Source organism: Centroberyx gerrardi, chromosome 1 (assembly GCF_048128805.1).
Source record: "Centroberyx gerrardi isolate f3 chromosome 1, fCenGer3.hap1.cur.20231027, whole genome shotgun sequence".
Taxonomy (NCBI): domain Eukaryota; kingdom Metazoa; phylum Chordata; class Actinopteri; order Beryciformes; family Berycidae; genus Centroberyx; species Centroberyx gerrardi.
This window is the reverse complement of record NC_135997.1, coordinates 28,184,615-28,211,168: the sequence shown is the minus strand read 5'-3', so window position 1 is coordinate 28,211,168 and position 26,554 is coordinate 28,184,615. Positions and strand designations below refer to the sequence as shown.

The 26,554-nt window shown below is 42.4% G+C and overlaps 2 protein-coding genes across 3 annotated transcripts in view; both read left to right on the top strand.

Moving 5' to 3' along the window:
• Nucleotides 1-2,354, top strand: part of igf1rb (insulin-like growth factor 1b receptor) — a 63,146-nt gene extending 60,792 nt beyond the window's left edge. The window contains exon 21 of the mRNA XM_071897365.2: nt 1,478-2,354. Within this exon, the coding sequence (XP_071753466.2) occupies nt 1,478-2,027 (550 nt within the window). The 3' untranslated portion in view covers nt 2,028-2,354. The remainder of the gene's footprint in view (nt 1-1,477) is intronic.
• A 7,122-nt stretch (nt 2,355-9,476) lies between these two features.
• On the top strand, nt 9,477-17,749 carry lrrc28 (leucine rich repeat containing 28). 2 transcript variants are annotated; one of them, XM_071897357.2, is made up of 10 exons: nt 9,477-9,605; nt 10,180-10,416; nt 10,809-10,849; nt 10,969-11,006; nt 11,366-11,503; nt 13,131-13,337; nt 13,475-13,577; nt 14,698-14,882; nt 15,262-15,421; nt 16,214-17,749. In XM_071897357.2, exons 2-10 carry the CDS (start codon nt 10,249-10,251, stop codon nt 16,281-16,283), a joined length of 1,110 nt encoding a protein of 369 aa, XP_071753458.1. In that variant the 5' UTR covers nt 9,477-9,605; nt 10,180-10,248; the 3' UTR covers nt 16,284-17,749. The 2 variants fall into 2 exon arrangements, with proteins under 2 accessions (XP_071753458.1, XP_078139256.1); XM_078283130.1 differs by lacking the exon at nt 15,262-15,421.
• The last annotated feature ends 8,805 nt before the right edge of the window (nt 17,750-26,554 follow it).

The window sequence follows — 26,554 nt, the reverse complement described above, 5'->3', positions numbered from 1 at the left end:
CACTTTGATAGTTACCTCTGTAAAAACATCAGACAAAAATAGCCAAACCCTAGACACTCTAGTATCCCACAGCTGCCTAGGTCTAGAAAATGAAAACTGACTTAGTTTTGGCCAGCAATTCCCAACAAGATAGCCTGTTTCATGTCAAATTGACAAAAAACAATATGAATGTCTGTTTTTATACATCACAAAAATGGCTCTTCGTTGGGTTTGCACTTGCTTATATTGTGATCAAATTAGGACTTCTGAAAGTTTCCTTAGGGTCTTGGCAGCTCAGTGAACCATTCTTGAGTGTATTTGACAATTCTGTTATTGAGCCAGCCAGGGGTTCGACTATGTGCAGATATCAGATGTTTCTAATGAGAACACTGCCGCGACCATCCCATTCCACCTGATCCCACAGGAGCTTCATTGGGTTGAGATCTGGAGACTGAACTAAAGTCACTGTTATATTCCCGGAATCATCTTTATTCTGCTGGAATTTTCCATTTGAAAAAAGGAAGACTGTGGCCATGAAGGGTCAGCAATATTGTTTAGGTACGCTGTGGCATTCAAACCAGACTCCGCTGGTACTAAGAGGCCTAATGTGAGCCAAGAAAACATTCCCCAACACCATTACACCACCAGCAGCCTGTACTGTTGACACCAGGCAGGATGGATCCATGGATACATCCTAACCTCCTGGTCTTTGCATTCTCCTCTGACCTCTCTCATCAACAAGGCATTTTGTCTGACTGCATGATTTTTGGTTATGGCACCATTATCAGTAAACTCTACATACTGCAGCGGCAAAATCCCAGGAGGCACCAACCATCGTATCAAGTTCAAAGTAGCTTAAATCACATCTTACCATTCTAACGTTTAGTCAAGCTATACTGAATCTCTCCACCCTGCCAGCATGCTTTCTACTTATGCTTTATTTATACCTGACTAACCGTCTGGAGGAGCAAGCTGCTGCATAAATGGGGAGGTAAACCTGATAAAATATTGAGTGTAAATTTTCATCACAACTTTGATTCACTGATGAAATGTCAGGGTAAAACAGCATTTGGTTTGGTTAACACATGCAGTATCAGCAGTAACAGTTTCTCTCATTCGACATGAATGAACTTCAATCAGAACATTTAATACATCTGATGTGACCTAGGGGTTCATCTTGGTGCGGCAGGCTTGTTTGTCAGCGTCCAGGCTTGGTGTAGAGCTCTAAACGTGTTGCAAAGCGCCAACTGCTGGCCTGCTGAGGGAAGTGAAGGCAGCGTCGGCTCTCGGCTTCATAAACAAGCAGCGGGGGAAAAAACACATACGGCCATTTTTAGCAGCTGAAAGCAAACATTTGGCAAAAGCAAATATTGGCTTGTCAGTTGGAAGGCAGAGAGTTCCTCTGGATGGAGCAGCTACTACAGGAGGACATGTTGTTGATGCAGACTAGACTAACCTGTGTGTGTGTGTGTGTGTGTGTGTGTGTGTGTGTGTCCAGGTTCGAGCTGATGCGGATGTGTTGGCAGTACAACCCTAAGATGCGTCCATCCTTCGTGGAGATCATCAGCAGCATCAAGGAGGAGCTGGACCCGGCCTTCAGAGAGCTCAGCTTCTTCTACAGCGCCGACAACAAGCCGGTCGACGCCCCGCAGCTCCACCTGGACACCGCGGACAACATGGACGACGTCCCCCTGGACCCCCCCTCCTCCACCCAGCCGCAGCAAGCGCCGACCCCCCAACAGACGCCGCCCTCCCCCGGCTCCAACGCTCCGCCCGCCCCCTCGTTAGCCCCCAGCCCGCCCTCCTCTCCCTGCTCGTCGAGCTCCGCCGCGGACAAGCAGGCCTCCGGCCAGCAGGCGGCCAACGGGCTGTCGGGGCCGGGCCTGGGGGCGGGGCAGGCGGCGGGGGCGGGGGCGGGGGTGGGGGCGGGGGCGGGGTCGGGCGCCATGATGCGGCCGTCTCTGGACGACCTGCCGCCATACGCGCACATGAACGGAGGACGCAAAAACGAGCGCGCCATGCCCCTGCCCCAGTCCTCTGCCTGCTGATTTGAGGAGCGTCACCCCCTAACCCCCCACTCAAATACCCCCCCCCCCCCGGACTTCAAACCCCGCCTCCTGCTGCTCTACAGAGCCTGTTTTTCTCAGTGGGCGGGATCTCTTTTAAAAAAATAAAAATAAAATACATCAAAAACATGACCGCCAGCTGGGTTTGGCTCCTTTCTGAGCAGTCAAGACTCATAGGAAGGTGGAGACACCTTCACTTCTCTGTCAGTCTATCAGTCTGTCAGTCCATGTTCTGCTGTACCTCCACAAACTTTTTTTATTTTTTTTTTTTCTTTTCATATTTTTATTCTAGTTTTGGTTTCTACCAGCTGGCTGTCAGATGTGACATTGCCCCTTGCTGCTGAGGAGGAAGAACAGAAAACAGGAAAGGAGAAAGAATTAAACCATTCAGGGGGGGGAGGTCTCTCTCTCTTTCTCTCCCCCCCGTACGGCTGAACTAGTTTTATATATTGTTGTTTATTTGTTACTTTTTTATATCAATTTCCAAATAGGGAAAAAATGTGTAGGCCTTTATAAATGACCGGTGTTTTGGTCGCTTTTGGGCGGGCATTATGGTGAAACTGTTGCGCATATCTAACGGAGGAGCACTTCAGAGAGGTCGGCGTCTCCAGCGTCCAGCGGTTTGCGTTGCTGCTCTGCAGGCTGCGTGTCGGCGCGGCGCCGGGACAGCAGCCAATCCGCTGAAAAGCAAAAGGAGGGGGAGAGGTCAAATCTGCCAAATTTGTTGCCAAATTGTATTTTTTTGTTTAGTTCCTTTTCGTCTACTAGTCTTCCCCGATCATTCTCCACCCCACCAGATTGAAAACGGAAGCAAAAAAAAAACAAACAAAAAATCAAAAACAGTTCTTCTGGCGCTCTGTACTGTTACCACGCCGTCCTAAAAATCTGTGATTTACAGGGAGATTATCTTCCCTCGACAGTCCTACACTCTACATCTTAGGCCACTGTTCGCCGCTCCCCACATCTACTGCATTGATCTCTACTGGATAGATACCTACTGAGTAGACCTCTATCAAATTGATCTCCACCAAATAGATCCTGATTACATAGATTTCTCTGAGGTTGAGCCACACGCTGTCACAAAGTGCTGTTCCATAAGGGTCTAACCGCCAAATAACGTCAACAAGCAAAAAAAAAAACCCTCAAAGCGAGGACTGGGGAGGGAAGAGCATGAAGAGGCGAGCGAGTACGAACTCTAGATCTCCGACTTGACCGACTCGGGGGTTCGCTCCGAGTCCAGAGGCGGCGGCGTTGTATACAAGCAGGTATTTTTTTAGATTAGCCATTAGTCTCTAAGATTTACAGCATCTCTATGTGGGCAGAGCATTTACATACACATAAATTGTTTATGTCACTTTTCTAACTTTTTTACAGTTGGAGACGTTCATCATGTACAGAAAGAAGCTGCTATTCTTTATTTCTCTTGTGGTTGTAATATAGCTGATATCTATATATAAAGAGAAAAACTCCTTCAGGTTGAATCTACGACCGTTTCCACTACAGTCCAGTTGTTTTTTTTTATGCTCGTAATTGTGTAAAAGTGTATCTGAGACGGTGTTGTTTCTGTGTTGCTTAAAAAAAAGGTTTGACGTTTTGCCTTGTGTTTTCTAACACCGGTACACTCCCCTGTCCCACCCAACCGGACGGACGGACGGCGGCGGTGTCTGTGACCGTCGGCGTTCCCGTCTTCTCTCGGGACGCCCCCGGCTTCCCCCCTCTACCCATAATTCTCTGGGTCGGAGGTCAGAGGTCGGGCGTCGCTGCCGAGTCCCAACTGAATCTCAGGTCAAAGAAAAGTTAAATCCTTTTCTACTTTTTTCCAGACGTTTTTCTTTTCTTCTTTTTTGTATTGTGCTGTCATACCCAGTGACATCCAGCCTGGCTGTGTCTGTTACCTCTCTGTCTGATCCCATGTCCTATTTCATTTCTTTGATCATTCGACAAGGCCAGTGTCTCTCAAACTGTTGGAACCACAGTAGGTCCAGGGGACAGTTTCTAAGTGTTTAAATACGATTGAGTTCAAGGATCACAGAGTAAACACAAGATATCCCTCTCAACAAGTCATGTAATCTAGTATTGAGCCTTAAAATCGTACTTTTCTTAAAAGAAAGTGAAAAAATCTGCCATTAGGATGAGATCATTCCACTTGGTTCTGTTGCAGATCAACACGTTTCTTGAATCGAGTGGGATTTTCTCGATGCTGCTGGACTAATCCACATTATTCTGTCTTGTTTCAAGATGTTGACGCTTATATCTAGAAAATTACTGCAACAAGTGAAGCTGCATTGGGGAAGACGTGGGATTTTCTCACCCCACTGGCAGAATTGCTCATGTGTTTTAAGAAAAATATGATTTTCAGGCCGAATACAAAACTAAGCCCAGGCCTTCTCTTCCTCGGAGCTACTTCTGTCAATAAAACAGCAGGTCTGGATTGAGCCAGAGCCACACATTTTGATTGAAGTCTGCTGTTATGGATGTCAACTGGACTGAGATCCCTGTCTTTAAACCCTAGATGAATACCAAGTGAACACTAAACTGAATGCATTTTGTGACAGAGTTCAGGTTTACTGAAGAAACACAGCAGACTAAACTATAAAGACATCGTTACAAACGTAAGATCAGAGAGGGACCACATGAAATAGATTGTAAAGGCTCATTCACCTCAAAAAGTTACATTTGTATTCCCAGTTCCCAGCCCAGATGTTTCTTATTTATTTCATTTCATTTTGTGAAGTGTAAATCACTGTACAAATACCCTGCAAGTTTTGTTTTTTTTTCTCTTTTGTTAAATTTTGTATTCCTTTGCTATTTGGGGGAAGGTTTTGGTATTCCTTCAAGCATCCATCTACCTCACTGTTTGTTTTCACTCTTATGTACGTGTTCAGAAAGACAAAACATCTCATCTGTGTTGTCCGGCTGTAATGACGATCTTACTGAGTGCTGTTTATACAGACGAGCTCGTTACCACATGAAACACTACAAACCACAAACCAAACTATCCCGGGGGGGGGGGGGGGGGGGGCGTGTTGCGCAATCACAGGGGGGGAAATGAAAACCAGACTGATTCTCGTAAATGTTTTTGACGGCGTCTGGTAAATTACCAACTATCATTTTGGAGTCCTGTTCTAAACATCTAGGTGGCTGATAAAGTAGTGCAAGTTGCTGGTGAATTTGGGGGATGTGCCAGCCTCTGCAGCCTGGGGATTGAAATGTTTGGATTGAAATGGGAGTGAAAAGATTCGGCCATCTGATGCTATGCAATGTGGTGGTGGTGGTGGGTAGAGGGTATTGGGGGGGGTATGTCTTCTGGTTCCTGAAGTGTCTCTGGACCTCGCATCCCCGTCCCCCCGCAGCCAACGTCCCCCTACGTCCCACTCCTACCAGCCCAAAGAGGCTGTTCTGCATAAAAACTGTACTTTTGGATGTCGTTCGGTACTGTGATGCTATTTTGCTGATGGGTACGGAGAACCAGGGGATTTTATTTTGAGAAGAGCGAGTGTGTCAGTGCTGTTGTCCAATGGAAATGGATGTTAGTGGAGTTCTAGCTTTCTAGCCTCAGTCCTCTCCCTGTGTTCGGTGGAGGAACATGGGAGGAGAAGAGATGAAGTTCAGTTTTGGCGTTAGGAGTGCTGAAGTGTTTCTCCCCCTGTTGTTAAACCTCCTGACCTTCTCAACCCCTCCCCACCCCCCACCCCCACCCCAGCCTCCTCCAGTCTCCTCCCCACCTCCTCCCCCCCAACTGTCCCTGTCCACCGCACCCCCAAACACACACACATAGTGTCACTGACTGGCCAGTAGAGGCGGAGCTCGGCTTTCCCTGTCAGATCTGCTGACCTACAGCCCTGAAGCCCAGATCTCCCCCTTAGATGCTAGCAGAGCCAGGAGCAGTCAGGGATGTTCTCAAAGAGAATGATGTTCGGATGTTCTCAAAGATTCCATCCGCCGAAGATGGAGCATGGTACATTCTGGTATGTGGATGAAAAGAAGGACAGAGCCGAGTTAGTTTTCTTGTCCAACGTTCAGGGAGGTTGAAGTGAAAATGTTCCAAATTGAGTCCATTGGTTTTTTATTTTGGAGAAGTCTGATTCTGTTTCTGGTTCAGGTTTGTTAGAGCCTGGGGAAAAAAGGCTCTTATATCCTGTTTATAATTTTTGACACATTCAGAATGGAACTGGAGCTGGTAGAGAGGCACGTTGCTGGATGGAAATGTTTGTTTTTTGTGCTTTTTGTTAAGAAAAAAAGAGAAATAAATTCAGATCACCAGCTCTGCCCATGTTTTTTGCATTTTATATATATATATATATACATGTCATCATCCCATCACAGGTGTAGAGTGTCCTTCATCTGTGTCATTAATTACAGACATCAGAGCAACATATTTCTTAAACTGCTTCCATGTTACTGAGACAGAAGTTTGCTCGTAGCTCACTGATGGCCAGGTTCCATCGAGCGCTGCGGGAGTTTTGTAGTTCCTCAGATTTACGACTACACACAAACAACCACAGGTATTCACATGAAAGAAGACGAGAAGTTTACAGTCAGCCGTCTCACTAGGAAGGCTGTAATCAAAGGCCAGGAAATGTTTTCAGTGTGACAGTTTAAATCCTTCAGCTCTTGTACTGTCAAGTTCCACTACATGCAGAAGGCCATGCTGGGATTTCTATTGATAGCAGTCAGTCAGACAGTCCAGGCTTTTAAAAAGGACAGGGCATTTTCAATACATCCTTCTGTCTAGCACACATTACTTACTGCTACTTCTCAACACAACATATGTAAATACAACATATTTTGTGTCAATGTGTATTGCTGCTAATACTGTATATGGCATGCTGAAAAGTAACACAAGACAGTTTGTGTGGTTCCAAACTGTGTTAATGAAGGGTTAAATGTTCCATCCTCTTTAAAAGTGAAGCAGTTGACAGTTAATCTGCATTCCTGTTTATTCATCCAAGCGGCCTTAATGTAAAGTGTCTGAAGTCAGATTCCCTGGTCAGGTCTAAGCCGTCTGATTGGTCAAAGACGCGTCCCAACCATGGGACCAGGGAGCCAGTTACCCATCTTTATTGGTTGCTACAGTTATACTTGTGGTAACCAAGGAGCTAGTTAGTGATGCTCCTTAATCATATGTCTGTATACTACTTCCTCCACATGATGTAACCATAATCCCCTCTAGGAGGCTCTTTACTGCGATTATGGGATTTCAGTGCTGTGCCTCGTACCTATACGTCGCCATGGTAATCATTATAACAGTAAAGAACACCCTCGAGGAGATTAGTGCTATATTAAAGCATGTCATCATCAGTGTGGTGACTGGGAGGTCTGGGCAGAGTGGCTTAGTGGTCCTGAAACTGGAAAATCACAGGTTGGATTCCCACAACAGGTTTGTGTCCTTGAGCAAGACACTGAATGCTGCCTGCTCACTCTGTAAGTAAGGCCATCAGCTAAATGCCTAACATGTAGGAATAAAACTATATATTAGTGGATTGTGGGTCTGGAGGAGCGGACAAAAGCTCTGTCAGACCACGATCAGTCAAGTGTGACTTCAGGTTGAGGCAGCGGAGGTTGTACTGTAGGTCGGTCTGGGAGGTCAAAGGTCAACATGGTGGAATGGACCAAAGCACTCTACTATTCTCAGCTGATGAGGGACAAATAGCAGCTTTCATTCCCATTTAATTCCCCCATCACCACGCTAAACATCTAGTTGGCTGGTAAAATAGTGAAAGTGGCTGGTAGATTTGGGGTTTAGCAAACACTGCAGCTGGTAGATAAAATGTTTGTGCCCCCTCACCCCCCAAAAATTCTCTTACTCTTCTCTCTCTGTTAGACTTCTCCTTTCCCTAGTTTCAGGCAAGGAGTGTCAGAGGTTTGGGATCGGAGGTCCAGTCGATATCATCAGTGGGTTCTGGTTCAGAGTCCGATAGCTCAGACCAACCATCGCAGACACACACTGGTGCCAGTTTGTCCTGGTGTGACGAGTTCAGGATGGGTATTTCAACATTTGCGGTGTGACTTATGCCTCAATTTTACCACTGGAACACCTCACAGAGCTGACATTAAATAGAACAAACTCTTTTTTTTTTTTCTTTTTGTTACAAATGATGGCCAATTTGCTACCAAGACTTTGATGTGTGTAAATTATTCATAGCCTTTCCGACTCTTTGTGTTTCTATTGAAATGATTCGTTAGACTGAGGCTTCATTTCGGTTTTCTTTTGTACATTCTGTTGTAAGGGTTTCTTCCTGTTATCAATATATTCTGAATACTGGGAAAAATGAATGGCTGAAGGAAAAGAGAATGTTGGTTTCTCTGATTCTTTTTTTCTACGCGTTTACCACAAGATTTAAGATGAATAAAAATGTATGCAAACTGTTTTCACTGGCTTGCCTTTATTGGGAACTAAGCATCCTCTGCACACCAGTAACCCAGTAGTATGGAGGCAGGATTCATTTGCCATGGATTTTTAATGCGAGGGGAGGCATTTTTTCAGTTTTTGATGGTTCATCTCACTTGTTCTCACTGCTCACCATCATGTCTGGCCCATGGCACAATCTGTGCTAAAGTAAATTCTATTTTGAAAAAATCATGAAATATTTTAAATGTCAAATATAAAGTACAAGCCAAGGGTTTTTACCACTCTTTAAATGACTAGTAAATCCAAGTGTATGTTGAACAACAGCTAATCACCAGAGGGAGAATTTCTCAAAGGGCATTAGTCAAGTTTCCACAATACTATATTTTGGGCAACTTTACCCAAGGAAGCCATTTCTTAAACAATACTGTGAGATTGGGAAATGTGATTACCGCTACGAATGCTTCCCCAAAGCCAGAAGACGAAATACAGCATCATGAATTGAACCTGTAATACCATTAACATATACAATGTGGAGCTGGTCCATAGACGATGAATGGGATATTAATTTTATATGTTTACACCAAATGAGCTTTGTTCAACTGTAGTGTTATTTAACTCTTAACCAGAAAGATGTGGTAGACAAAGAGAGGAGGTGCCAATTATAAAGCTTAGACTGGGTCACAATGGTCTGAATAGCACACTGCCTATTACTGGAAAGCATCCCATAGGAATATGTGAAAATTGTCAGGATTAGGAAACAGTTGAGCACATTTTAATCAGATGTGGAAGGTATCAGATACAGAGAGAGACAGCGTAATGATGACAAAAATGGATGAGATTGGAGCAAAGGAATTTACAGTCAAGGGGATTCTAAAGTTAACAGAAGATGGAAGAAAGTGTAGAATTTAAATTACATATCTGAGAGATGCAGCTTTACTGGAGAGATTGTAAAAAGGTGTGGATTATAGGATTTGAACAGTAGATGGCGGTAATGCAACAAATGTGAATACCTACCGCCATTTAAAAACCAAGAGGAAGACGAAGAAGAAGAAGTGACCTTTGACCGTGACGATGACGATGACGTCTCACGTTGTTTACATCACATAACTGTGCCACAGTCCTTTGGTAAAACCTTGGAGAAAATACTTAGTTTATAATGTGCATGTGGGGAAATTAAAGCCGCTTAAAGTAGTCTTGCAAAAATTAAGGTAAAGTAAAACAGATGCGTGTTTTGTGTGTGGCTGGTTGCTGTCGAAAGTAGCTTGCTAACAGTAGCTACTTAGCTAACGTTGCTAACCAGAACTGATAACAGCACGAAGAGGGCCGTTTATATCAGTTTGTACTAACTTGTTACTTGGATAGCAAGTACTGTTTCTGTTTATGTACTAACTCTTTAACAAGGCAGCTTTCCAGCGTTGTCAATATCAAGACCACCGAGTAGTTTTGCTGATAATGTTTTGGTGGCAGAGCTAGCTAGCTAGTTGAGTGTGTACTGTTTGCTAGTAGCCACTGCAGACAGATTTGCACCTGAAGTGACACAGCTTGTCAGTTAAGTGTAAAGGAAGAGACTTAATTTTGCCTCATATGTAGATGCAACATACAGCTATATGTAACTAGGGCTTCCATATTTAGTTAGAATGATCCTGTTGCATGTGTTGTCATGGTCCAACTGCTTCCTAGGTAGTTATTTATCAAGTTCTTGTTATTCTCAGCTGCACTAATGAAACAACAGAGATTCAAGTTATGTCTGCTGCAGACTCTGTCCATCCTGTTTTGTTTCAGGGAACAGTAATGCCATAGAAGCAGGAGGCATTGCCGAGTCTCCTCCCCCAGGAGGGGTTCTCCACAGACATGGCCACCGAACTTCACGAGACCATATTCATGGCCAAACAGGAGCGCCACAAAAACCTGTTCCTCAACTACAGGAACCTGAACAACTTCCCCGTGGAGCTGCTGAAGGACGAAGGCCTGCAGTTTCTGGAGAGACTCTACATGAAGAGGAACTCGCTCACCACGCTGGTATCCACACAGTCCATGCTGCTCTCTCTTTTTGTATGGGAGAGAATGTCAAGGCGAACCCCATTGATAATTGTGGAAGTTTAATGTTGTCTTGGGTTTTGGCATACATAAATGCCTTACAGAACATGACTTAAGACCTTTTCTAAAAAGTTGGGTTAAACTGGTCAAATCTGCATACATATGATCCTAGAAGAAGCACTTAAATTACAAAAAAATGCAACTTTTATAGCTGGCTTACCTGTCATTCCTACAATCCTCTCCCACAAAAATAAAGCAAGCAGTGCTAATCAATTTCAGAAGTGCTGCTTTTTTACTGTGAGTGATTTACTGTGCTGTTATTTTTGTTACTTCCGCTCTCTCTCTCTCTCTCTCTCTCTCTCATTCTCTCTTAGCCAGACAATCTTGCTCAGAAGCTCCCAAATCTAATTGAGCTGTGAGTATTCAGTTAACCTATGTATATGAGCAATGCATTTTATAGAGAAATATCTAATGAGCTAGCAAATAACTTTGTCATTCAAATTGTCATCTTTGTTTGTTTTTTTCCCTTTTAAGGTATTTGCACTCAAACAACATAGTCATCATTCCTGAAGGTAAGTCTTCCTCTATGTCATAAGAATGGATTCCATCATCCACATTGATTGATTGTCACTCGCTTTAATTTGACAGCATTTGACATATTGAAAGAAAAAATAGCCACAACACAAATCAAGATAACAAGTTAAGTCACACTTTGACTGGATAACATAACAGAAATAACACAATGGGAAATGGTACAACAATAAGTTATTTGATAAAGTGGGAGTGAAAAAGAATTAAAACTAGGCTAATCTGGAGATGAAATGAGCCTGAAGGTTATTTTTGGCTGCATATGTGTTTCTGAGGAAGTGAGGTAATCTAGGTGAAGTTTGTCCATTGAACAGAGTGAGAGTGACTGTGGTTTGGTCCTCAGCTATCGGAAACCTGGCCAGGCTGCAGTCACTGGACCTGAGCGACAACGCCCTCCAGCTCCTCTGTCCAGAGATTGGCCGACTGAGGTCCCTACGGCACCTGAGACTGTCCAACAACCAGCTGAAATGCCTTCCTCCAGGTAAACCACAGCAGCTGTCTGTCTGTCTACATCTACAGGCAGCACTGCTTGGTTACAGTACTGCTGGACTATTATCTGGAAGGAAGCTTGTACATTACTTTAGCTTGTAATAAAATAGTTTAAAATGAATATTCAAAGTCAAATGATTACATTATTCCTCACATCTTCTCCCCACTACTGTCTGACTACTCTGTCTAGGTCAACAGCTCTGACCCCTCTGGGGAAATGTGGACGTGTGTGTGTGTGTGTGTGTCAGAGGTCCACATTGAGAAAGTAGAATCAAGACGAGGGACGGATGTTTATTTATATGTTAACGTTTAACTGTACAAATCAAACTGATCTTCAACCTTGTTTCGTAATGCCCTGTACAGCTCACTTACATAAATCCTTGAACAAAATGATAATGGATGTATAGCCTGCATAGCATTAAGTCAAACGAAATGCTGAACCTTTTACATGTAACATTTCCCACTGGGGAAAGGAGTGGTGTTGGGTACATTTGGCGGTGACTGACAAATGGCAGCATTGGAGCATCAACATCTGTTGAGTTGTGGGTATTTCTTTTGCCAGCAGAGGGCAACAGCGGACTCAGCTACATGGAAAAGAAAAGGGGACAAAACACAGCAATTCCCTGTACATCTCAATAACAGAGAGAGAACTTGTACTAGGTCTGCTTAATTTTGGCTAAAATGAAAATCTACATTGTTCTGGTGGTCTTGGTTATTAGTTGAGGAGCAAAATTATTTCACTGCACATTTTTCATCTTATATCAACATCTATTGCTATTATCTATTACAACATCTATCTACTGTTTCCAACCACAATGGATTTTCTAAATGAATTGAAATTTGTCAATATTGCTTATATGTCAGTATTCCACTATTAATTGTGGAAGCTAAAATTGTGATATATATATGATTATACACTATTAACTGTGCAGACCTATGAGACACACTGCACACACACACACACACGCACACACACACACCTCAGGTTACCCTCAAAAATACTCCAATGTGGAAAGGAACTGTCTCTCACTCACTCACACACTCCCCTTTGGCCACTTTCAGACCCGTCTTACCACACTCTCCCTGTCTGTGTCAGTGGGGTGAGACAGAGCTTGCTGTGCCATTGAAGTTCGTTGCTGTAGAGGACGGCCGGGTGGCATAATGGTTAGAGGAAATGTCTCATAACAAAAGGTCACGGGTACGACCACCACAGCAGCCCACGTGTCCCAGCAGCAGACATGTTTCCTTTTGAAGTATCCTCGAGCGAGACTGAGCCTGCTCACTCATTGTGAGTCGCTGAATAAGAGTGACAGCTAAATCTAAATGTAAATGTGAGTTTCAGGTGCCAGTCTGAATATCAGGGTGTTCTTTCTTTGTTCCAAACTATATGGAAATGTCATCTGTCATAAAAATAATTACCTGTAGTTCGTCATTCAGTATTTTAAATTACTGTCTGTAAAAGTCTCATTTAGTCAACTAAGGACTTAAGTTCCTCACTTTCCATTGGGTTTAAGGTTGTGCTGTCAATCATTTTGTAAGAGAAGGTGTCATTTTTGTCAAATGGTGGATTTTCTGATTTGGAATAAACCTTCATGCTCTCTCCTGTCTGACATTGTCAGAGATCGGTGATCTGCAGGATCTGGAGACTCTGGATGTGTCCATGAACCAGCTGATGTCTCTACCGGATCGGCTGTACCGGTGTCTGTCTCTGCAGTATCTGACCGCCGACCACAACCAGCTGAGCCACGTTCCCCGGCAGCTCTGCCGGCTCCACCGCCTCAACCAGCTCTCCATGGCCGCCAACCGGCTGGTCTTCCTACCGCTCGGTCAGTATACGCTTTGATTTGTGTGTTGTGTGCTGCTGTAGTGATGTAGTTATCCTGAAAAAGACTGTATTACGATAGATAAGTGTGTGTGTGTGTGTGTGTGTGTGTGTGTGTGTGTGTGTGTGTGTGTTTTTCAGATCTTGGCAGATCGCGGGAGCTGCAGTTTGTGTTTGTTGACAACAACGTAGATCTGAAAGGCCTTCCCTCCTATCTGTACAACAAGGTCATCGGCTGCAGCGGGTAACAACCTTCTCAGACTGTTAACCGTTTAGTTTAGGTTAGAATCAGTTAATGTAGGTTAGTTCAGTTTCATTTAAGTTCATTTGGTTTAGGTTAGTATTAGTTTATTTGCTTGTTGATGAAAAATAGAAATTTTCCAAATAAGTATAATCAAAATATCAATGATATAAAGTATGATGCAAACACAAATAGAAGAGATGCAATTACTAAATTTTGCATGTGAGATAAAAACAACCACCGCAAAACAACACGCCTACAAACAAAATATCAAAAACATCCTTATGACAGCAGAGGCCGCTGGAATAGATAACAGAATCTAAATGCCACCAGGAGGTACACAACAAATAAAATGACCTTAACGCAGGAAATGAAAACATATCTACCCACACACATTGGCTGGCACACTACAGAAGAGATACCATTGCTCAGCTGCCATTGCTAGCTTGTTATCGGGTCCAGGCAATTTTCTCATGTAAAAGCCAGAACTGGGTTAAACACTCACTGACTGATATACAGAATTGATTCATTAAGTGAATTGCAAACTCAATGACTGACATGATTGAAATGTTGGATTCATACACTCATACATACAGCAACTGCACTGCTGCTAGTTCACTGAATGACTACATTTTTAAATTGTTGTTTACATTTTAGCAAGCCAAAGCCATTGCTAGAAAGATCAGTGGCTCAGAAATAAACATAATTCTGCTCAGTCAGACTTTGTTGTCACTGAACTTCTATTTATTATATCATATGGTGTATCGAATTGTATCGTGAGAACCATATCGTCCCATCCCTATATTGCGCTGAATAATATCACGCTCGCGCCATGAAGTAGTATGCTGTTTGGGTTAAGGCTGTCAATTGCCCCTAAAAATTCAATTTGACTATGAATTGAGTGAACAAGTGCATTTTGTAGAACTGTACGGAGCACAGTCCAACCGCAGACACTGACCAATTTAACATTTCTATTCAGTTTGTGAATCGAATCAACTCTTTCACTTTAAAGAATCGTTCAAATAAACGATTGATTTGTGAATCGACCCATCACTACAGTATGTGTTTCATATCGTGTGTGTGTGTGTGTGTGTGTGTGTGTGTGTGTGTCGCTCCCATCCAGGTGTGGTGTGTCATCCCAGGTGTTGGACGGTGAGCTGGGCGAGGCGCTGGGCGAGGCGCTAAGCGAGGCACTGGCTGGGCTGCCAGCGGAGGTGAAAGTGGTAGCCCTGGAGACAGACAGCGTGGTTCCCCTGGAGGAGCTCGCCATGAGGACCCTGTACCGCACCTACCACCACCACCCAACGGGTGAGGAGCGCTGGTGTGCCTGTCTGTCTGCCACACTGGCCAGCTGGGCTCCACTTTTTACATCGTCCCCCACGAACGAAAGAGTTGTAGAGTGGCAATAAGTAGAAAATATGTTACCTCATGTTGATTGTATGCAGCAGGGAAAGGGGAAGAAGAGGTGCCATCATTAGCGTCTGGGATACTGTGCGTGACTTACAGACAAGTAAACAAACCTTGTAGCGTCCCCCCCCCTGGTACATGCTATTTTTTCTCTCTTTGCATGGGAGAGAATGTCACATCAAACTGCTTGCATGCAATGTTGCCTTGCCACCTACATAAAGTGTGTGTAACCCAGTAGGAAGCTGTTGTGAGTCCTCGTACTGTTCTGTTCTCCTCGCAGAGCTGAACCTCCTGCCCCCCATCATCCTCCCAAAGAGCCTGCTGGACCTGCTGCACTTCCCCCTGGGACACTGCCACCGCTGCAGCCAACCCATGTTCACCATTGTCTACCCCAAGCTTTTCCCCCTCCGCAACACCGCCCTGGCGGGGGTGCACCGCAGGTTAGAACAAACGCACCCCATCCCTGCCACAAATGCCCACAGAGCTACTCCCAACCTCCTCTCTTTAACCCCCCCTTCCCCCAAACACACACATTTTTGCTCCCTGCTTGCACTGTCTTGAAGGGACAGATTGACAAATCACTACAGTGTCTCAAAGGGTCAGATCTCTAAATCACCAGTGTTTTGAAGGCACAAGTCTATAAAAAAAAAGCAAAAGTATGGGAATACAAAACTGCAAGAAGAAGAAGTTGTACTTATAATATGAATGCGGTTGTAACATGACTTGCAAACTCGTATGTAAAAAAAAATAAAAAATAAAAAATGCGTGCTCCAAGCCGTAAAGTGGAAAATAGCAATAGAATTTGCAAACTTGGGATCTAGGCCTATTATGTTAAAATGGCCTCCTGCAGAAACTCACACCACAAGCTGTTGTACTTTTATTATAAGATGCAATGCATTGTAAACAAATGCATTTATAGTTGTGAGCTATAATGAATGAATGAATGAATGAATGAATGAATTCAAGCACGAGGGACTTCTGGTCCCTGATGCCCCTGCTCCACTACAGCCATCGGGTGTCAAGCATTGCCGTCAACCATCGAAGGAATGATTCCTTTGAAAGCACTGACAGATGCTCCACTTTATCATCTTAACTTTTTTCATGTTGACAGATACCTAAGTCATTTGTTTTGTGTTTGTGTAAATTGTGTTGAACTGAACATGCATGCACGTCATCCCCATCTCTCTCACGCTTTCTTACTCCTCTGTCTTCCTCCACTCTTTCCTCTTCAGAACCACAGTGAGTTTCGTGGCTTATTGCTGCTCCAGTCACTGCCTACGGACCTTTGACCTCCAGGGATGACCTCACCACGCTGGCCCCGCCCACTTCCGCTCAGCAGCTGCTGATTGGGTTCCCAGAACCTGACAGATGACGGCTTGTCGAGAGTCCGCCGGTGAACAGTGGATGTTGGCGTTCTTTGCTCCAATAGCGCGGGGGCCAGTTGCTTGATTGGCAGAAGTTGGAACCACTAAGAAGCAGCCTGTGTGGACGTTGGGCGGGGCAGATGGCAGACAGAACCTGTTCATTAACGCTCCAACACACTTTAGACAAAGACCCTAATCCTAACCCAACTTGGTGTTCAGGTCATGGGCAATAACACTTATCTGAGTTTAACTAACTGGCATGTTAGGTTTTAGGATTTAATTCCTACTGGAGTCGACATCTTAGCTGCAGTTCAATTAGATCTCTCTAGAACTCCGTCAGTGTGAACTTAGACATGAAGTATCTACTAACCCTTTACTGAAAACAGGCACTTTTCTGAATGTTATTGAAGAACAAGCACTGTTGTTTGATTTATTAGCGCTTGTCTTAAAATCTGCAGTATTTTGTGAAATCAAAATTTTTTTACATCACACAATAGACAAAATATTTTGCAATAGACACATCCCATAGACAGTGGAGTCATCTTTGAAGTATTAACATTTGTAGTACGTTTCTGTTTCGTTCATGACACAAAAATATTTGAAGAGTTCTATTCTAAAATGCTATATATCCATTTAAGATATGTGTAATTTTTGAACAGCTGGTACGGTGGCCTTGTGGTTTGAGAAGAGCCTCCCACAACTGAAAGGTCACAGGTTCAATCCCCGCAGTGGCCATGTGTCCATGAGCAAGACACCCAACTCTCACCTGCTCACTTCATTTGAAGTCGCTCTTGATAAGGCCATCAGATAAATGGCTGAAATGTAAAATGTACATCTGGGACAACACACAGTGTCATCACAACATATATTAACACAACTTATGAAGAGTTCCATTCCAAAACACAGGATATCCATTTTGAGCGAAACATCAGTACCTCAAGTTCATCATTCAGTATTTCTAAAATCTAGAGCATCCAGTGTGTAAATGTAGTCAACCAATGATTAATGCCACGTGCTTAAAAAGAAAAAGTAACATAATTTGTTTTAATTTTGTGATGTCATTTATTTTGTAGGAGTTTTTTAAATGGTGACTGTTTCGTTTTGGAACAAACTCTCCATATGCTGTGTTGTGTGTAAGCAGTGTTTTTAATACAGATGTGTCAAACATTATACATTGTGTGCAAAACGTACAGCAACCTAAAATGGTCAAGTTGTTTTTAACAACCTTGTAGAGGCTTGCTTCCTCAGCATAACTGACTCAGTTTGAGTTGTAGTAAATAAGGCTTCTGCACTGTTTGATTATTTTGTTCAGCTGATGGCTGTGTTAATGTTCGTTAAGACTATGTTGTACTATTCTAATTTATCAGTTGCTTTGATTTGAATGTTTTGCGTTTGGCAGTAAACGTTGACTGATGGTTAATTTGATTTGATTGCCAGTGAGTTTGTACCCACACACACTAGAGCCAGAACTAGACTGAACATCGGCTTTGGCTTTCCAAGATGAAAAGCACTCAAAGATGAGAGGGACTGAGGAGAGATACAGATGAGGCTCTTTTTCTGCTGGACTGGTGGGTTTCACTATAGTTTATTAGCTGCAGTCGGAGTAACTATTATTATGTTGAGCCAATGACTTGACTTGAGTTGTAGCCTGTTAGCTAATGTTACTGTAAGCAGTCGCTGTCTTGACTCGGCTGGCTTGCTGGGTTGCCAGAAGAGCTTTGCCGAACTCATGAGTCAGAGAACGCTGCTGTATTCTCTCCATGTCCTTTCCTAAATGTTTGGCCCTCCATCCCCCGCTCTCACCATAGCCTGGTTTATAAAAGAAGTGCAAGGAATAGGAGGAAGAAAGGGCAATTCACATCTCCTTCTGCAGCTGCTTCTCCCATATCTTCTTGCTGGCTTTGTGACAAAGCTACAGTGTGGAAGCTGCCCGTCTTCTTGCCGATTGTCTTTATGGTAATGACACTAATGTCTGGTAATGATTTATCGATGTTAAAATGCTACACGAAGCACCTTTAACCAGGCAAGTTGAGTAAGAACACATTCTCGTTGCACTTGTAAGTTGCTCAGGAAAGCGATAGTCAAATGCCTAAATATGTCAAAAGTTCAATGAGTGAGTGATGATGAGTCATTGTCAGGGATAATGGAGGGATGAGCAGAGGTGGAGGGACGGAGGGCTGGAGGGTGGAGCGCCTCCATTACCAGGATCGATACTGTGTTCAGACGGGTGTGAGACTCTGATGGGCGTGTCAGCTCTCTGTCAGCCCTCTGGGACTATCACATCTCTGCTGACCGCACACACAAGCTAACACACACGTGAACGCCCGCGCCCGCACATATGCTCACGTGAAAGCAAAGTGCGCACACTCATACTCTCAAAATATACATATGGTTAAAACAAAATGAAGATAAATGGCGCACGCACACATACACTCACACAATCAAAGTGTACATGCACACACACACACATTCAGTGAAAGAGGATATGATCAAGCATATATTGTTCAGCTGGTAGCAAAATACACTGAGTGTGAAAAAATAAAGTAGCCTGATCAGGTGAATCCAGGTGAAACCTTTGATTCCTTATTGATTTCACCTGTTCAATCCACTGCAGTGGAGATGAAGGACAGGAGACAGCGGGAAGATTTTGTAACCCTTGAAATGGATGAGAAAAGGGAATGTGTAAAATAGGATGCCACTCAGTAAGAGGAGGGCGTTTTTTACACTCTAACTCTTCAAGTCAAGTGTATTTATAGATTTTTTTCAACAAACAGGATTGTCATAAGATGGATATGAGAGCTGGTGGAAAAAAATGGATCTTTTGCATGCAGGCTAAACAGGCTAAAAATGTATTCATCCCAAGCTATTTATAGTAATCACAACAAACAATTTGTCTTGACTATTTCACATATAATTATATTATTATAGATATTGATTATGTACTATTGTATAGTACATGTTTTCCAACCAGATAATTTAGCATCTCATCATGGTGTGAATGTATGAACTGTTGGTTTTTGAAAATTGACATTGTGCATACTGCTTTTCTGATAAACAGTCGTGCCAATGAAGTAATTGAATGAATTCCACCTTGCGTGCTGCACTGAGCCTAGTCCATATTATAACACACGAGGTGACACCTGGACCATCATGCAACACCATGGTCATTTCTTGTAGTGTGTCAGCCTGGGTAGAGTGGAGGTGGGAGGGGGGGGGAGGGGGATTACTGGACTAAGCTTGGCAACAACTGACTTAAGTGTTTTAATCATCAGCCCACTGCAGATTGCAGGGACTGTGAAATGTTATAGCAATGTAAGATAGGCAGTCACTTCAACTATATATGAATTTTTCAGACAAAATTCAGCGAAATTATTGAGGAGCCCATTTAAATCGCTCCATAATCCAAACTGGTCCTCGATCTCTGGTGTTTGTGAGCTACATTTCCATATGAGTCACTGCTCTTCATGTTATGATAATTCATGCAGTGTGACACTTGTCTCCTCTTTATTCATATTTCTGGCACAGGGTGAACAAAAAGTGTTAACGGTAACAAATAACATACATTACACGTTAATATTTATCCAGAGAGGGGTTTTGTTGAGCCCTTTTCAGTGGATCCTTGCTTCACATTCATACACTTACAGTTACAGCTGTGGGTCTCATTCAAACCTGTCAACAACCAGTAAACAAACAAATAGTCCTCTAAGTCAGACAGTAGCTGTTGATGGAGAGGAGACCATGACTCATGACTCTCCCTGCCCAGATTCTCCCAACTGGAGGTTTGAGTCAGCGATCTACCGGGCACAATGCTGCTTCTACAGCACCATACTCAGTTGTAATAAATGCCTCTCCAGTATTGACTTCTGCAACAGTACCATTCCTTACCCTCTGTAATGCATAATAGGATTCGCCCTCAAATGAATATCTTTTCACAGGATGCATTGTGCTGTGCACAAATTAGAGCACAGAGCCATTTTGAACGCACGACAGCCCAGGAAAGGAAGAAGTTACACTCCGATCAATGGCAATAAAAGGAGATTCATTGTGCTCAGACTGATTGCTATTGGACTGTCAATTTGGGAGGGACTTCTGTAATGGTTTCTTCAATGGTCTGCTAATGAACTGAACCACACATGGACAGGCCCATCCATCAGCGGTAAATATTCACATCCGCTGTTGATCTGAAGTCGTTTATCCAACCCGGTAAGCTGACTGGGGGTATTGCTGCTTGTTCGGTGAAAAATGTGAAAAGCATTAACAGTCAATTGTGTTAACGGAGAAGTGTTGGTGAGGTGATAGACATGGATGAAAAACAGCCACACATAGACAGACAGAGCGGAGGAGGGTAGGAAAGATGATGCAAGGTGAGAGATGAAGACGGTTGCAGTCCTTTTTTTTTTCTGTACCTCCCCATACCTCTTATTTCTCTTACTTCTTGTTCTTAATTGGAAGTTGCTCTGGGTGAAAGTGATAAACACCTCAACTGTAAAATGAATGAGAGGATGAAATATAGTGAGAGCTTACTGACAGCAGGTAGAAAGCTATGAACATGACATGAAAGTTCAATCAAAAATTACAATTTTGCGAAAATTGAGGGAGCCTTGCCAAAGATTTTATTATAAAACATCCGCTTATCACATTCAAATCATCGTCCTGAGTCTCTCTGAACTGGCTGAATGAAGTCTGAAGCCTTTACCTACACACACATACACTGAATAAACCTCATCAAACAATAAATTACAAAACCTTTGACCTCATAAGATCTTGCTAAGGAATTAATGGGGCTGGCAGTAGCCTAAAGGTTAGGCTTGTGAATGGCAAGTTGCAGGTTTGAATCCCCGGACCAACTGGGAATATCTGGGAAAGGAAAATGATCAGAAGAACCCTTCACAGGATAAATAAAGGTGTCTAGATACATACTTTCCTAGGTCAGGTGTTGAATCTTACCATATTATACAATGTTGATAACAACAAACAAACAAAAATACACAACTGATGTGTGGGGACGAGTGTGTGTGTGTGTGTGTGCTCCCTGCCCGGCCTCTCAGTGTGAATCTGTGCAGACAGAATTTGCAGGATTCAGATCTGAAGCCTTGTGGCCTTGAAAGGCTCTCCACCCAGCCTGGATTTGATTATGTAAAGTCAAGGACTCCTGGGGCAAACAGCAGGACACATTATACACTGAGTAGAAGCTCATAGACACTCTCTGACATCACTTAGTCTGTCGGGGTGCGCCTGGCGTGGCACACTCAGATGCACACCCATCCTCATGCACACACATGCACTTATATGCATGAATATATACCTAAACATATATGCACTTCTGTCCATATACTGTATGCATGCATAGATATACATGTATACTGACATGAATGGATATTATGCATGTACTGCACTTCTAAATATATATATATGGTCACTATCTATCTATCTCCAATTTTGGTGTTGTAATGTTTTAACTTCAATTGAGGGATCACATGCTCCGCTATGGGTTGAGAAAATTCTGCAACCCTTGGACTGAAGAAAGCCTTTCAAAACCAACTGGATAAACTCAAAAGAGCAAGGCTGTCAAGTTAAACTCAACGCTGTTTTCCTTAGTTCCTGTCAACTTTAGGCAGCTTTAGGCAAACAGTCACACACAGACACTGACAGATATATGTAATATATCCTATTTATTATTTTACTGTGAAAAAGGGTTGCAAATGAAAGAAAGCAATGCTTCAGCATTCCTCATCAGGCCTCCATGTGCAGTTTCTTTACTGGGGGTTTCACACTTATTTTGTTCTCACCTAATGATAATTTATTCCTCCAAATCTAAGTCTGGTCACCAAAATTACCAAAAATCTGTCAGTCATGCTCAAGTGCGCCGTGAACTTTGGACTGTTCTTCTTTAGTAGTATACTTCATGCAACATTCATCCCAATAAAGCATCTGAACTGAACTGAACTGAACTGAAAGAGGCAAAAAAGAGACAGAAAGGACGACAAAGAGAAAGAAAAAGAGGGGGACAGAGAGGAAATAGATGGTGGCACATGTTATAGTCACCGAGCTTTTAAAATACCATCAGCCTAAATCCCTGCTGTGAGACTGAGTCAGTAGCCTCTGTGATGGAAATGAGAACATTTAAGTGACGGGAGTGTGTGTGTGTGTGTGTGTGTGTGTGTGTGTGTGTGTGTGTGTGTGTGTGTGTTTCACCGTCTCAAGACATATCGCTGTATGTCAGATGGTACCTGCTGAACCTGCGCCCTTTGAAGTGTCCAAGTGGATCATTTTCTGCACAGACATCTGGAAAGATAAAGCCAGATCTGCAGAGAGGATGTGGAAAATTAAAGAGCGCTGCACAGTTTGACTCTTTCACTCTCTCATTTTCCTTTCAGTCTTTCCCTCACCGCCCCTCTCTCTCTCTCTCTCTCTCTCTCTCTCTCTCTCTCTCTCTCTCTCTCTCTCTCTCTCTCTCTCTCCCTGTCTGTAAAATTACACCAATCTGTCTCTCTCCTAACAGTCGCCAATGTCAATGTGACACAAGTTCAAAATGTACAACTTGAATGCATGTTTTTTCTTTTCAAACTTAGAACATGAATACATTTTTATATCAAACCCTGACAGCTGTGTGGTTTGCCTCCTATAGGCCACCCATCATGATGATGTGGTAGTGGTAAATATAAAGGTGGTTGAGCTATGATCTCTACGATCAACAATGACCAATATAAACAAAAAATCATTCTTATTTTCAGAAAAGCATAATTTTTTTTTTGTTTTGCTCCTGTCCTCATATAAATCATACTATCCTTACAAAAAGAACTGCAGTACAAAATAAGTACCCTAAAAAACTTATTTTGATGTATAGGCTACTATGAATTTATGTTTATATAAAGATGTATGTCATCTTGAAAAGGTGAGTAGACTCTATTCCACAGATAGGAAGGTGAGTGTGGGTGTGCTACTCTAGTAGCCAACATGGCTTTGAAAACAACTGAGCTGCCCTACCTTTTAGCCACTGCCTCTGACGTCAGAGGGCGCGGCCATTTTGAGAGTAGCGTCAAGCAAGACACAGTGAGACCGGAAGTCAGGTGATTTGGACTTCAAAATAAAAGTGGTGAATATATGAAAATTAGATTCAAATGTAAAAAAAAAAATTTTTTTTATGTTAATGCTAATATTATGTTGGGACTTTAAGCTAATAAATACCTTCTTTGCTGTTCTAAAATCCACTGTAAAGCACTGCATTGAGTGGCTTATTGCTTTTATAAAGTGGTGATAATACATACTCAGATAAATCTTTTATCTTGTTAATCAATAATAATTAAACTTTAATGTTAAACCAAGTAATATCTTGAACATTGGCTCAACAAAAAATGTGTGTGGTGATTTTTGGGTTAGTGTATTAACTGTAATGTGGTCAAAAGTGTGTGTTTATTTGGTATTTTACAATGGCTTTCAATGTGACTCAGCCAATCAGTACTAAGGGCTGCAACTTTCCATTTTATAATCAGAAAATAAGATTCATTCACAGTATCGGTTTATCAATCACTGTTTTCTTCCTTATTCTTCATTGTTCAATTCTGATCAAATTTAATTTTTATTCAATTTTTTTTTACTGTTTTATTTCTTGTTTTATATTCTAGTTGTGTGCTTATACTCTTCTTCTCCCATGGGGACCAAAAAAATGTCATCCTATATTATCCTATATTATGCAGTACAGGTGTTCATATAGGCTAATATAATATTATATCATTATTATTTATATTAATTGTTGTGCTGTTACGGGTGCACTCAGGTATTTTACAACAGCTTCCAACTCAGCTCAGCTAATCAGAACTGAGGATCTAGATTGAATATGGCTACAGCTGTAAAATACATACTAAAAAGATTAAGGATTAGGGCTCTGTACTTTTTTCTATCTCTATGATAATGTGAACACCTTGTGATGCACACTTGTTCTTCCACTTCTAACCTTTAAACACGTCAACAATGATGCTGGATCCTAATTCATGTAGGCTTATTTGTTGTATGATCCTCAATATGTTCTGTTGTTGTAGGCTTGTAATAGGCCTACTCTCTTTGTCTTTATATCCAATTTATTATCTGCTGCTTCAATGACCCAATTCCCCCACAGAGATCAATACATTTTAATCTAATACAATGTAAAGATTAGGTTCTTCAATAAGGGTTTTATTTTGGAAAACGTCGACAGGAAGTGTTGTGTTTGTAACTCCGTCGCACTTGACACTGTTGGTTTGGAGGAGGGCGGTGTGTTCGTAGCGGGGACAGTCCGGTTGAACGGAGCGGTAGGACGGACAGACATTTTAAAACTGATCCGACGACGGTGCTTTTGAAAAAAAAAAAAAAAAACTACTTCAGGTAGGTTTGACTGATTTTGTTTTCTTCCTCTTTCTCAAAGCATTCCTACTGTAAAAGAACAGAGACACCTTGTATCATTTAAACTTTGACCTGAATTTGGCTTTAGAGTCGCACTGGTTCAGCTTCTTTCATAAAACGGTTAATTTGAACAGCTTTGGTGAAGTTGTTTCACAAGCAACTGTCAGCTCGTTTGTTTATTTGTTTGTTTTATTGTCTTCGGTTAAGGTTTTTACAGCAGGGTAGACTAGTTTTACAGCCCTACTAATCATGTCTGAATGAAAAATCTGTATAATTTTCTATAATATTCCTGTAGGGACTATAGCGTGTCTGTGGTGCTCAACAGTGACTTTATAGTGAGTATATTTATAGTTTATAGTGAGTATAGTTATAGTTTATCGTGTTTTATGGCTATCTCCTATGGTACCACTACAATGTTCCCATAACATTCCTGTAGTGAATTATAGTTTTGCTGTGCTGTTTCGTATAGGAGTATCCTTCTAAAAATTATGACAAGAGTACTGTAGTTCTTTTTCGTAAGGATTAAATGAAAGGTGAAGTTGTTTTCCATGTTTCAAATGGCGTGGCGAGAGGCTGAGGGTTTAAATCCCGGTAAAGCCTCTTGCAGCGGGAGTCCGGTTCAGCACCGCGGACAGCTCCGCCGGAGTTCCGCTGGAGAACTGCACAGCTACAGTAGAGGAAGACACCATGAGAGTTGCACATTGCAAAAAAACATATCCATCCTAATAACAAGCCCTTCGTGTTGTATTGGGTCTTAAAATCTTAGTTTTATTCAAACAAGTGGAACATTTCTGCCATTCTTCTGCCATCACTTGTTTCTACAGCAGTTTTACGTTTCAGGAAGTTTCTCTGTGTTTTCAATAGGTTGAAACAAGGCAAAATCTGGTAGATCACTCCACTAGTGTCAAGAAAATGCCACTCGATTTAAGAAAATTCCTGAAAAAAGTTCATTTGCATTGGAAACAAGTACAAATATCCCACCCTTATTGGCACTTTGTTCTGCTTTTTTCAGAAAAATAAGATTTTAAGCCTCCGTACCATAAATGAGTTGTTCAGATGGACAGTGTTTTGTAGAGTAAATGTCTGTTAGTTTACCCTACAGTGAGAAGAAGTCATAGCCGCAGTGTTTTTGGGGGGAAGGAGGCTGATTGTTGTTGAGATTGTGGGATTAGTAATTAGACCAAGGAATAAAAACCTTCCTATGATTTCATGTGTCCTAAGTGGCCATCGCCATAACTCTGATTAAAAACATCGACTGAACAGGCCATATTCATTAGTGGCAAAATGGTAATATAGGTAATGGTAATAGGTAATGTTCATTAGTGTCTCTGTCCATCTCTCTTCCTCCGTCTCCCTGTTTCTTAATGTCTCTCTCTCTACCTTCCTCTCCCTACTTCTCTGTCTCTCCGTCTTTTTCTTTCTTTCTCCCTGTTTCCCTTTCTTTCTCTGTCTCCCTCTGTTGCTGTGTTTCTTAATTTCCTTCTCTCTCTCTCTCTCTCTCTCTCTCTGTGTCTCTCCTCTCTCTCTCTCTCTCTCTCTCTCTCGTTCTATCACTCTATTTCTGAGGGAGCCTTTTAAATGTCCGAGTTCTGTATTGAAACCAGCTCTACTTATGTAATACCACAACATTCCCAGTCTGTAACCAGCCTCCTCGTTCTCTACGTATGTTTGTATGTATCTCTCTCTCTCTCTCTCTACCTCTCTCTCTCTCTCTCTCTCTCTCTCTGTCTGTACAAACTGAGAAGAGTGAGACAAATGAGTCGACAAAAAAGTTAGCCTCCTGCTAGGATTGGCCATTTTCATTTTTTTTAAACAAATCAAGTAGTGACA

Bases quoted from the DNA above. Each gene is read 5' to 3' on its own strand.
- lrrc28 (XM_071897357.2), top strand. From the start codon at position 10,249: ATGGCCACCGAACTTCACGAGACCATATTCATGGCCAAACAGGAGCGC. The intron at 10,850-10,968 runs GTGAGTATTCAG...TTCCCTTTTAAG, and splicing joins CTCCCAAATCTAATTGAGCT to GTATTTGCACTCAAACAACA. The intron at 11,007-11,365 runs GTAAGTCTTCCT...TTTGGTCCTCAG, and splicing joins CATAGTCATCATTCCTGAAG to CTATCGGAAACCTGGCCAGG.